General features: G+C 44.8%; 1 protein-coding gene across 1 annotated transcript in view; it reads left to right on the top strand.

Annotated features, from left to right (window-relative positions):
- Window positions 1–9,823, top strand: part of LOXHD1 (lipoxygenase homology PLAT domains 1) — a 146,014-nt gene extending 136,191 nt beyond the window's left edge. The window contains exons 38-41 of the mRNA XM_077346719.1: window positions 3,628–3,798; window positions 5,912–6,050; window positions 6,766–6,933; window positions 7,950–9,823. Of these exons, the coding sequence (XP_077202834.1) occupies window positions 3,628–3,798; window positions 5,912–6,050; window positions 6,766–6,933; window positions 7,950–8,430 (959 nt within the window). The 3' untranslated portion in view covers window positions 8,431–9,823. The remainder of the gene's footprint in view (window positions 1–3,627; window positions 3,799–5,911; window positions 6,051–6,765; window positions 6,934–7,949) is intronic.
- The last annotated feature ends 2,244 nt before the right edge of the window (window positions 9,824–12,067 follow it).

Below are 12,067 nucleotides of genomic sequence, written 5' to 3'. Positions count from 1 at the left end.
ACCAGGAAGACTTTGAACTGACACCCTGGCCAATCAGGGAAGACTGATTTGCTACAGCGTTGGAGGCACAGGCAGAGTTAATTCGCAAAGAACAGAGAGCTGCACATTTACTCATGGCGGTTTTTCAAATATTGAGGCTTATATCCACTCCAGGATATCGCAGAGGAAAGGTAGGGTCACCACGAATCATTCATACATGGTGCAGAGAAAAAATTTAAAGTGCCCAAAATCAAAATGCAAATCGAATTCAGTGTAGACAGGAGGGATTCATTCGAACTGGCACTCCGTGAAAAGCCCCATGCAGACTACACCCGGGTGTCTGGAATGGGCTGATCAATGTAAAAAAGGCATTCATGTGGCCAGGTTGTTTGAAAATGTGCCCTTCCCATCCACTGGCATTCAAATGTGCTCGGACCATTTCGGTTTTCCCCTTCAAGAAATATTGGGGCAGATATGTTTTAGGCGGACTGAAGGACTGTGTTTCACCCAGTTTCTTTTGACTCTGTGCTGTGCTAAAGATATGCTTATAAACTTTGTTCATTTAATCAATCCTTTATTATAAATCTGAAAAATAAAATATCAGGGCAAAGCAGGGGAGAACATGGAGTGTGGTTGATTAGAGGTTGACATTGTGCCGATACTAAAAAAAATTGTTCCGCTTTGGAATCAAAGCCCACGTGGAAGGTGCCTTCATGCAGTTCTGCTTACGCAATCAGCAGTGACACATAGCATTAACAAAACCTTAAATGTGCATAAGTGAGCAGAGGAATCTACCATGGCGAATTTGTGGGATTTTTGCTCCACATTTTTCAGAAGAAACAGCTTGCCCTATATCTTGTGTGTGCAGATAAAGGCAGGGGGATACAGTTCCTATTGATTAGCACAAGCAGGAAGCAAGGAATAATTTTAGGGCTTCTGTCACTGCAAGGACTGTTGTGAATGTGTAAACATCGAACAGCTGAAGGTGCTTGGTATCGATTCAGGCCACTGGTCCACCACAGTGGGCTTTGTCAGACTAGCAGCAGCTCTCCATGGTCTCTGGTGGAATTATTTCACATTGAATCTGGGACCTTTTGCAAGCCAGACAGATGCTCTACAGCTGAGCCACAGATCCTCCCCTAGGATCTGACTCCAAAACAACATCAATGAGATAGTCAAAAGAGTGCATATTCATTTCTTAAATTAATTAATCCCTTCTGCCTCCTCTTCATTTCTGCCTCTTTACAGCTGTTTCTATGGCCTTGCCCACATTTTCCTCAGTTGTATATTCCCATTGCTTCTGTGTTATTCTCCATTCTGCATGTGTCTGGCTCCCTCTAGGGGTCAATTCGATATTACATTACCTTTTGTCCTGCATATATCCAGCATGCGTGAAAAAAATGAGAATGGAGAAAGCCCTGTGTTTGAGAAATCCAGTGGAGATTGGAAAGTGTTCAATCATGTCCCCACGAATGCCACTAGGATGCGGGATGGAGCTGCCAATGTGGACCCTTTCCAAAAGGGTCTCTGAGTTCCACAAGGCCTGTAAGACAGAGCTCTTCCACCAGGCCTATGGCTGAGGCCAGCTAGACTGATAGATATACAGCTACATAACATTGATAAGCAAATCCTGGGCTTCCCTACTGCCCCCTCTGCCCTCTTTCCCCCCCCCTCTGCCCTCCTCTAATAGGCTATCTCTGAACTTCCAAAATCCAGGATTGCTGCAACGGTGTTAAGGTGTGGTTTTTCGCAATGTTTAATCTGTTTTTACTGATAATTCATTGTTTTATCATTGTTTTATGGAGTTTTACACTATATCATAGTTACCATCTCGAGGCAGTTTGTATAAATTGTGAAATAAATAAGTAAGTAAGTAAGTAAATAGTGATTGCACCTCCCTTGCTCTTATTTATGTTCTTGAGGTGATCCACTTTCCCCTATCATATAAGAACCTTACTTAGGAATGTCACACTTGCTGGTGTGGTTGTGGGTTCTCTGGTTTCAGGAACTCCTCTCCATCACTGGCCAGCTGGCCAGCATGGGGGAAATTATTCCCACCCACCCCTAAGGGCCCTTTCAGGATGGAAAGAGTTCAGCAAGAGTCCTAATGGAAAATGCTGGAAATGTAATGAAAAATGCAACATTATATCATATGTGGTGGACTTGTTAGAGGGAAAGGAAATAATGGATTGTGATTATGATGAAATGCAAAAGATATTGAATATTAGATTTGCCATGATCCTAAATGTATGATTAACTATGATTCCAAATGTATAGTGAACTGGTTAAATATATGATAACAGCAACCAGGATTGTATATGCATCAAGATGGAAAGAAGAATCCTTACTAGATCTTACAGAATGGCTAAGTAACCAGATGGACTATGGGTGAATGTTAAAACTTACATCTTTGATTTGAAACAGATCAATATCAGACTTTAATGGAGTCCAGTACTGGACTATATTGATTGACAAAAGGGGATGGAAAGAAACAATAGAAATATGAACTCAGAAGGGGGGAACAGCATGCATTCCAGAGAAATATATAAGATGCATTGCGACATGTCAGCTTAATATTCATAGCTCTGTAAATTATTATTATTTCTTCTTATTATTTATTTGATTTATTAACTGGCCCCTTCTATGTTCAGGCTTGGAGGCGGTGTCGTGTCTTTTTATAATGAAACTTGTAGTGTCTTTTTATATTCTATAGATCATGTAATTTCTTCCTCTCTATTGTCTTTGAATAAATTGATTTTTTTAAAAAAAAAAAAAGCACGACAGCTCTCCCTAGGGTCCCATGGCCAATTAGGCTCCTGCATGCCTGGGAATGGAATTCTGAGCACTGAACTTGCAAAACCTGTCTGTTTTAAAGTATACATGCAGACCCAGAGAAAGCACAGTTGTAACATATAGTTAAGCCCACATAGATGGTTGCCAACCCCCTGGAAGGGGTGGGGCATCCCCCAGCTTCAATTCCCATTGGCTGCTACCATTCTAAGCGGTGGAGGGGAGGGTGTGAATTTTTTTTTTTTAAAGCAGAATCACAACAGCTGCCATGTTAAGTCTGGCAAAGATCCCAGGAATGACAAACGGTAGCTCTAGGAATCATGGAACTCTCTAGTTTTACCGGTGATTCTTAGAGTTTTTATTTATTTATTTTTAATGTTCAGATTTATGCCCTGGCCTACTCTGGAGGCACAGGGTGGCCTACAGAAAAGCTCACAATACATGGCAAAATTAGATATTTATGTCAGTTTTATAATTCTAAAATTAAAATGTTTAAAATTAAATAATTAAGCCAATCGATTCGAAACCTACGCCCGCCTCCTCTTTACGAGGAGATTTTCGTTGGTTACTGTTTTACTGGCCCAGCAGGCACTGTGCCCTCACCCCCATGCCCTGTGTCCCTACCCTCAACCCTCCTGCCGATTTGAGACATTTCCTGGCAACCCGACCAAAAAGCCATGTCCTAATTTGTCACTCTGGTTGTGAACAAGGATTTCAATAAGTTTCCCCCTTCGGTCACTGGATTATCGTGTTTCCGGAATCTACTCTGGCACCAGTAGATCTGAACTGCATCCAACGTGCTCTATGGCTTCTCATCCCCCTGAGCAACACGGTGCTTTCTCTTTCCTGTCGTCCCAGGATTCGGGCCTGGCTGGCACCTGGAATACGTCGAGGTCGAAGATTCCCTCATGGACAAGTCGTTCCGTTTCCAGTGTGACCGCTGGCTGGCCAAGGACGAGGACGACGGGCAGACCATCCGAGAACTGGCTTGTGCCAACAACGACATCCTGGAACTGAAGGAGCGCACCAGTATGTATGCACCAGTATGGCATGATTGGCAGGCGGCGTGGGGATTGGCAAAGCCACCCTTCTACGTTTTGAAAGCTCAATCTCGAGAGTCATTTCCTTAAATTTCTAGATCTCGGTGAATGCAAAAAAATGGATTCCCTTCATGCATTCCCTGCCTTTCCACTGTGTAATCTGCCTCAAATCTCCTCAATAACGTTGGGTTATGAATATAGCTCATTCATTCCATTGTTTTCTCTCTCCCTCACAACAACCCTGTAAGGTAGGTTTGGCAGAGAGGAGCAATGGCCCAAGGTTACCCTTGCAAGCTCCCATGGCAGAAGTGGGATTTGAATCTGAAACTACGGCAGACTGCATGAACCTCATTCACCCTGTGGAAAGCAACAAGACAGACTGTCCGCCTTCTTTTTGTCCCTTTCTCGAGAGAGTTTAGGGCTGAGTGTAGCTTTGAACCCTGGCCCACCTAGCCCTGCTAGATCATAGCAGCTCTCAGACAAAGCTAAGCAGGGCCAACCCAGGCTAGTATTTGGATGGGAGACCTCCAAGGATTTGGGTGGTAGTTCCGCCAAGGAACACTAGGGGTCATGACAATCCTTAGGGCTGCCAGACCATCCTAGAATCATAGAATCATAGAGTTGGAAGGGGCCATACAGGCCATCTAGTCCAACCCCCTGCTCAACGCAGGATTAGCCCTAAACTCAACGCAGGATTAGCCCTAGATCTCCTGGCTTCTTCATCCTTAGATCTCCTGGCTTCTTCATCCCCCGGCTTCACACGCCATATGAATAAATTAAATAAATAAATAAATAAATAGTCAAACTTGATTGCTTATTCCCCCCCTCCCCCCGTCCAATTTTGTTTATCAAACCAATCCCTAATCCAGACATTAGCACTACTTTGCTCCAACCATCGATATAGCTGTGGCACCAAGGCCAGAGTGGTGTCATTGTTGAGGGGTTGGGCTAGGCTCCAGAAGGCCCAGGTTCGGATCATCACCCTGCCATAAAGTCAGCTTCGGCAGTCACGTTCCCTCACCCTCGCCGACCATATAGAGTTGTTGTGAGGCGGGAGAAGGGTGTGCACTACCCTGAGAATAGTAAATCAATCATATAAAAACAATGTTTCTTTCTTCCTTCTTTTTTCCCTTGACTGTGGCTTGAAAACATCCCTGTTTTGTCTGCTTTTGGGACCTAATATAAGACAGATTCCATCCCGCTTGGGGCTGTTTTGTATTTTTTTATGTGAAAACATCTTATGAGGGGAAATCTTTAAGACATGCAATGAAAATTGCAACGGAAATCCATTGAGAGAAGTAATTGTGGACCAGCAAAATTTAAAGGACATGGAGACATGAGATGAAAACATCCAGGAGGTGCGCCCTTCCCTACATAGCCGTACGCTGTGTGGTACGGCCACAGGCAGCAAGCTTAATGCTCCAAGGTTGCAATGCAATATCTCTGTTATCTTTTGGATGATTCCAAAACTTCAAAATCTATCCATCTCACCATGTCGAGGTCTTTAATTTGACATTAAATCTGAAATATTTAAAAAACTAAAATAAAAAAAAACTCAGAGTTTTCATGTTTGATGTTTTCACATACATCTCACGCGACGTCTTTATGGGACAAAATTAATGCAAAAGATATTCTGTCTAAACATCCGGAAGAAGTTCCTGACAGTTAGAGCGGTTTCTCGGTGGAACAGGCTTCCTCGGGAGGTGGTGGTGGGCTCTCCATCTTTGGAGATTTTTAAACAGAGGCTGGAGAGCCATCTGACGGAGAGGCTGATTCTGTGAAGGTTCAAGGGGGAGGCAGGTGACAGTGGTTGAGTGAGAGGGTTGTGAGTGTCCTGCAAAGTGCAGGGGGTTGGACTAGATGACCCAAGAGGTCCCTTCCAATTCTATGATTCTAAGATTCAGTCTGATTATCGCAACCTTTTAGGGTGTGTGTGTATGTGTTTTTGGTCATACTGTTTTCTTGTTTTTTTTGCAAAATATTCCAACAATCGTTTTTGTGGTTCTAAGCAGCTTTGAACGGGTTTAGGGAAACCAGCATGAAAAGGTGTGAAATAGATACATCTCTCGCTGTTCAATGCGTCTTCTCTTTTGCCTTCCAAGCGTACGAGGTCCTGACGGAGACAGCTGACCTGGAGGACGCAGAAACCAAGGAAAACATCTGGATTATTCTTGAGGGGAAGAAGGGACGTTCCAAAGAGTTCCTGTTGGAGAACTCCACCAAAAAAAGGAGGTTTTTAAGGTTGGTGGTAGAGAGTTGTTTTCTTGCGTGGCCGAACATGCGTCACTACATTTTGTCTCAGCAGTCCTAATGCCGAGTCTACTAACGGCATGGTAAAAAGTAACACTAAGCATTAGCCAATTTATGGTGACACCGTAGGGCAGGGGTGGACAAACTGCGGCCCTCCAGATGTCCATGGACTACAATTCCCATGAGCTCCTGCCAGCATTTGCTGGCAGGGGCTCATGGGAATTGTAGTCCATGGATATCTGGAGGGCCGCAGTTTGCCCACCTCTGCTGTAGGGTTTTGAGGCAAGAGTCGTTCAGAGTAGGGTTGCGCGCTCCGGAACGGTTCGGCCACTTTGTCAAAGTGGCCGAACCGCATCGGAGCACGCAACCCTAGTTCAGAGGTGGTTTGCCATTGCCTGCCTCTGTGCAGCAACCCTGGTATTCCTTGGTGGTTTCCTGTTTAAGTGCCAGCTCTGACCGACCGCTATGGCAAGCTGCTAAAATTATGCCCAGGTTACAAAGGTGGGAATGGACTCTGGAAGGTTTTGGCTTATACATTTTGGCTTATATCCATTTTAAAAATGAAAATGCAAGAAATATTTTTGTGGGAATAGAGCGTTTGTTTAGCAACACCTGCATTAAAGCAAGATTCAGGCAGGTAGCCGTGTAGGTCTGAAGCAATGGAACAAAACTGGGGGGCCCATCAGATCTTCCTCTGTTCTTGCAGGGGAGCAAAAGACGAATTCCAGTTTTCTTCGAAGAACGTTAGCGACATTGCGGCCATCTGCGTTGGCCACTGCCCCAAAGATGGGAAGAAATCAAAGTCGAGCACCAAAGTGGAGGTCTACTGGCACGTGAAAGAGATTATTATCACGGAGACCGAACTTTCCAACCAGTAAGTGGCTCTCAGTGGGGAAATGTATGAATGGCAGGGGTGGGGGGCTAATTGTCTGAGTCACTTGGTCGCCATTGGGGGGGGGGAGGGTACAGGGTTTCTGCATATGGCAGAGATTAGGGACAGTCTGTGGCTCAGTAATAGAACACCTGCTTTTTGTGCAGTTTTCATCCCTGGCATCCCCTCTTAGAATCATAGACTCAAAGAGTTGTGTTCGGAAGGGGCCATGCAGATGCAGCCCCCTGCTCAAGACCGCCAGTGAGGGGGGAGCTCCCCACCTCCTTAGGCAGCCCATTCCACTGCTGAACTAGACTCACAGAATCCTAGAGTGGGAAGGTGTCACAGAGGCCATCTAGTCCACCCCCTGCTCAGTGCAGGATCAGCCTCAAGCATCCAGGAGAAGGATCTGTCCAGCTGCTGCTTGAAAATGGCCAATGAGGGGGAGCTCTCCACCTCCTTAGGCAGCCCATTCCACTGCTGAACTAGACTCCTAGAATCCCAGAGTGGGAAAGGGCCATGAAGGCCATCTAGTCCCACCCCCTGCTCAGTGCAGGATCAGCCTGAAGCATCCAGGAGAAGGATCTGTCCAGCTGCTGCTTGAAGACCTCCAGTGAGGGGAAACCTACCACCTCCTTAGACAGCCCATTCCACTGCTGAACTAGACTCCTAGAATCCTAGAGTGGGAAGGGGCCATCCAGGCCATCTAGTCCCACCCCCTGCTCAATGCAGGGTCAGCCTCAAGCATCCAGGAGAAAGATCTGTCCAATTGCTGCTTGAAGACCTCCAGTGAGGGGGAGCTCCCATCCAAGTACCGACCCAACTTAGCTTAGACTTATGGTGGGGCTTTCAAGGGTTGCCTTCCTCTGCACACCCTTCCTTGGTGGGCTCCCATCCCCTGCTTAGCACCCAAGATCTGACAAGGTTGGGCTGCACCATGCCTCCTTCCCGCCTCCATCAACCTATAATTCCCTTCCAACTCCAAGGTCCTGGGTGTTCGTTTTGTTTTGCCCCGGCAGGTATTTCTTCAAGTGCAATGCAAAAATCCCACTGCGCAGCAAGAGGGGCGACTACAAAGTCTTCGAGTGTGCCAAGGTGCTCGAGAGCTTTGCCAGCAAGGCTCGGAGTCTGGTGCCAGTCAAATACGAGGTCATCGTGGTGACGGGGTTCGAAAAGGGAGCCGGGACGGACGCCAACGTTTTCATCACTGTCTTCGGAGCGAACGGAGACTCCGGAAAGCGGTCCCTGAAGCAGAAGAACCGCAACCTCTTTGAGCGAGGGAAAGATAACCGGTTCTACCTGGAGATCCTCGAACTTGGGGAGTTGAGGAAAGTTCGGATAGAGCACGACAATACGGGCCTCTCGTCCGGATGGCTGGTGGAACGTGTCGAGATCACGAACTCGGCGACCGGCGTGACCACGAACTTCCCCTGCGGGAAGTGGCTGGATGAGAACAGAGGAGATGGGCTGATGTGGAGGGAGATCTTCCCTCGGAATTAACAAACAATATTTGCAGTTTTAAACACACGCTCCTCTGCAGTTTTTTAAGCCGGGTCTGGCAACGGGATTTTTGCTCCAGGGCCTCTAGTTTGGATTTCTATTCCATTTCTTCCTCGTTCCAGTACTAAACTATCTATTTCTCCCTCGAGTCCAAGTAGTATTGTGGAAACCAATGAGAATTTCCACGCGTAAGCTTTTAAAATCCCCTTTGTCAGGAATTTCTCTTTCAACAGGTTTATATCATAGAATTTATGTCACTTCATATTTTCTTTTTTTTTAAAGTATGTCTATCAAGAATGTTAATTTTCTTCCAAACCTCTATTTTTTTTAAAGGAACAGAGATTTTATAAATTATTCCTCAATTCGTTCTTCCTTTCTCATGTTTAATGACATTAACGTAGTCTTGTGTTTATTTTATATTAGGAATATAATCCAAATCTACAAATTTGATCCTTTACACATTTCATTGAATTGATGAGTTACCAATATAACCCCATTTGGCATGACTTTTCAATTTATTTTTCTTTTCACTGTTATCTAATTCTGGCGACATTTTTATCCTTTCTTATCCTGATTGGCTAAGGTTTCCAAAACCAAAATAAACTATAAGGGTGAAACTGAACAGCCTTGTCAGGTTCCTTTTTCAATTTCCATCTTTTCTGATCGAGATCCATTTATCACCATTCTTGTGCATTGTTTTATATAGATATACTTCGAATCCACTTTAAAAAGCTTTCCTTGTAAATTTTCTTCAAAGCCTCTTTTTTGAAAGGAAACAGAAATTCTATTAATTATTCTCAATGTAGCTCCAAAGCATACTTATACACGATCTGCTTCCCTCTTTATACCTGTTAGCTCCAGAGCATGTTGAGAAGTGTGCTTTATATCAAAAACCTTTCGAGGAAATGCTGTAGATTTCCAAGTTTTAAAATAAGGAATGCCATTTGGTTTAATGTTTTGTAAAATAAGAAAATATGTACTTTTTAGAATAAGTATATATATATATATATTAAAAAATCAGAATCTTTTCTTTAAAAAAAATCCAGCATGTGCTATGAAGCCATTTTAAATTTTCCAGACCACAAGCAGGCCCTAAAACACTAATAAAGTCACCTCTAAACCAGTTGTGATGTTTTACTGTACATTTGCAAATTCCACATCATGAGATAGTCAGGTCTATCCAGAGTTCTGAATGTGTTGATTTTTTACTTACTTCGTTTTTTAAATATTTCATTTACACCCCATTTTTATCCCCGACAGGGACTCCAACATTACATTCTTCTCCATGTAATCCTCACAACGTCCTTGCAAGGTTGGCTAGGCCGAGAATAAGACAGGCCTAAGAATCACCCAGCAAACCTCCATGGCACAGTGGCAATTTGAAACTGGGTTTTTTAATTGGTTTACAACCCGTTAGCGGGGGACCCAGGGATCCCCAACCACAGCTCTCCCTGCCCATCACTCGGCATGAGTGATTCAGTTCAGCTGAGAACTATCCAGATTAGTCCGGATTTGTGCACAACTTGGCCATATCAGATCCTAATCTTCATTCGTTTAAATGGCCAAGCGTGTAGGAACTGCCGAATCGCAATTTGGCATGATCTGGGGATTTGGACAAGCTGATGGCTGTTTAAAAGTTAAAGGGAAGCAAAAAGAAAAAGGGAAACACTTACCTTTCCCACTTGTGCTCTGTGCTGTGCAGCTCACTCTGCACAACAGATACACAGCAGCAGAAAGGTAACAAATGAATGGGTAATAGATTTATGACTTCACTGATCCTCCCTCCCCAATAATTAATCAGTGCAGTTCTAAACTGAGCTGTGTCCTTCTAGACCAGTGGTCCTCAACCTTCCTAATGCCTTGAGCCTTTAATACAGTTCCTCATGGGGTGACCCCCAACCATAAAATGATGCAAGTGTTCTTTCACTGAAATTGAACCAAATCTGACCAATGTTAGTTGTTGTATATAAATTGTTTTTTCCCCCGGGGTTTCTCAGTTCAGTTCTGCCTCTTGTCCCACCATGCCGATCTCACTCTTTTCCGCTGCTCCAGACAGTCGAACGCTCTTATCTTGATCTACCCTGCAAGGCTGTTGTATAAATGGTGCCTCCCCCGCCAAGCTGCTTGCCCTGGAGATGAACCTGGGGGGGGGCAGAATGGACCACATCTCAGCACGGGGGGGGGGATGATGTCATAGACTCCACCCTCTGAAGCTGCTGTTTTCTCCAGAGAAACTGATCTCTGTCAAAAACCAGACGTAATTCTAGGAGAAACTGGAGGATGGCCACCTCATCCCCAACAGCTTCATGTATTAATCTGAGTTGTGGCTATATGTTCCGGCCCGGTATCGTTAATAACGCCTTGCCTGTTCCCATTTGGGGAGGGATTTAAAGGGAATGGGGAGCGTGCCTTTCATTATCTGCTGTTAGACACCTGCTAACTCCCCACCTTCTCAGGCACTGCCCAAAAAAACAGCAGGGTGGGAGATACGTTTAAACAGACCAAATATGTCCGAATCACGATTCAACCACCCTGATTTAGACCATTCTAATGCAGGGAATAGGCGGTTTGTTTCTAATGAGCGGAAAACATACTTTAATCAGCACCGAATCGGGTACATTCCGGCTTATCTGAGCCGAACCACACATCCGTAGAAGGCAACTGTAAGCCGCTTTGAGACTCTGCCAGGTAGTGAAAAGTAGGGTATAAAAAACAACTCTTCTTCAATGGGTCAACTGCGGGATTCATGCGCAACCTCAAATTTCCAAAAGGATGCTATGACAGCCACTGACTGATAAGTTCAAAGTGCAAGAGTCTGGATCCTGGCAGTGACAGGGGAAAAATGCCTCCCTTCCTGCTGCATTAAACTTTTGACTTCCCTCCTGAGAGCTGTTCTCCGTTGCTACAACGACTAATGCTGCCAGCGGAATAAGATTCTCGTGGAACTTTTCCAGTGGGAGGATTTACATATATTTCTCTGAAACAAATGCATTCTTGGCCAAGGCAGATGGGAAGCTGCAGAGCCGCCAGGCATGGAAATCTTTGCAGCGGTGACTTCTGCCCTCACCGCTGTCTTTGCTTTTGACTTCATGAATGTAGAAACTTGGATTCAATCAGCACAATCCGAAAACCAGGAAACGGCAAGGATTCGTCGGCGCTCCCTCCCCAGGTCCACCAGCATCATCAATGTAACAGTGAAACAGAATGTAGCTTGCGCTATATTCAGGATAAAATGCCTTGGGTTTCAGAAAGGACGGGCATTGCTAAGGGAACACAGGAAGTGACACGCCCAGAAGTGATGTCACAGTGGATTTTGTCCAATAAGGGCCTAGCAAAATGCCCCCTACCACAAAAGTCCCTACGCGTTTCGCCTTGCAGCTTTTTCAAGGGACAATGGTTTTTATATTTCAACTTTATAAAGGCATCTCTTTTTTATATCGTGAATGCCACTAAAGGTTTTGTATTGTATTATTGTATAAAGGAATCTCTTGACAGAGTATGTCATACTAACAATAGCTAAACGTAGCTTGTAGTGCTCCAAAAAAGCATTTGTCACCTGCAGGCATCCCCCATGGGGGCCTTGTGCTCTTCATATGCAATGCAACTCTAGCTGTGGCTCACATTCTTTTGCTGATTC

Source organism: Paroedura picta, chromosome 7 (genome assembly GCF_049243985.1).
Source record: "Paroedura picta isolate Pp20150507F chromosome 7, Ppicta_v3.0, whole genome shotgun sequence".
Lineage (NCBI taxonomy): Eukaryota > Metazoa > Chordata > Lepidosauria > Squamata > Gekkonidae > Paroedura > Paroedura picta.
Note: the sequence above shows the minus strand (reverse complement) of the source record. Positions and strands in the feature narration are given on the sequence as shown.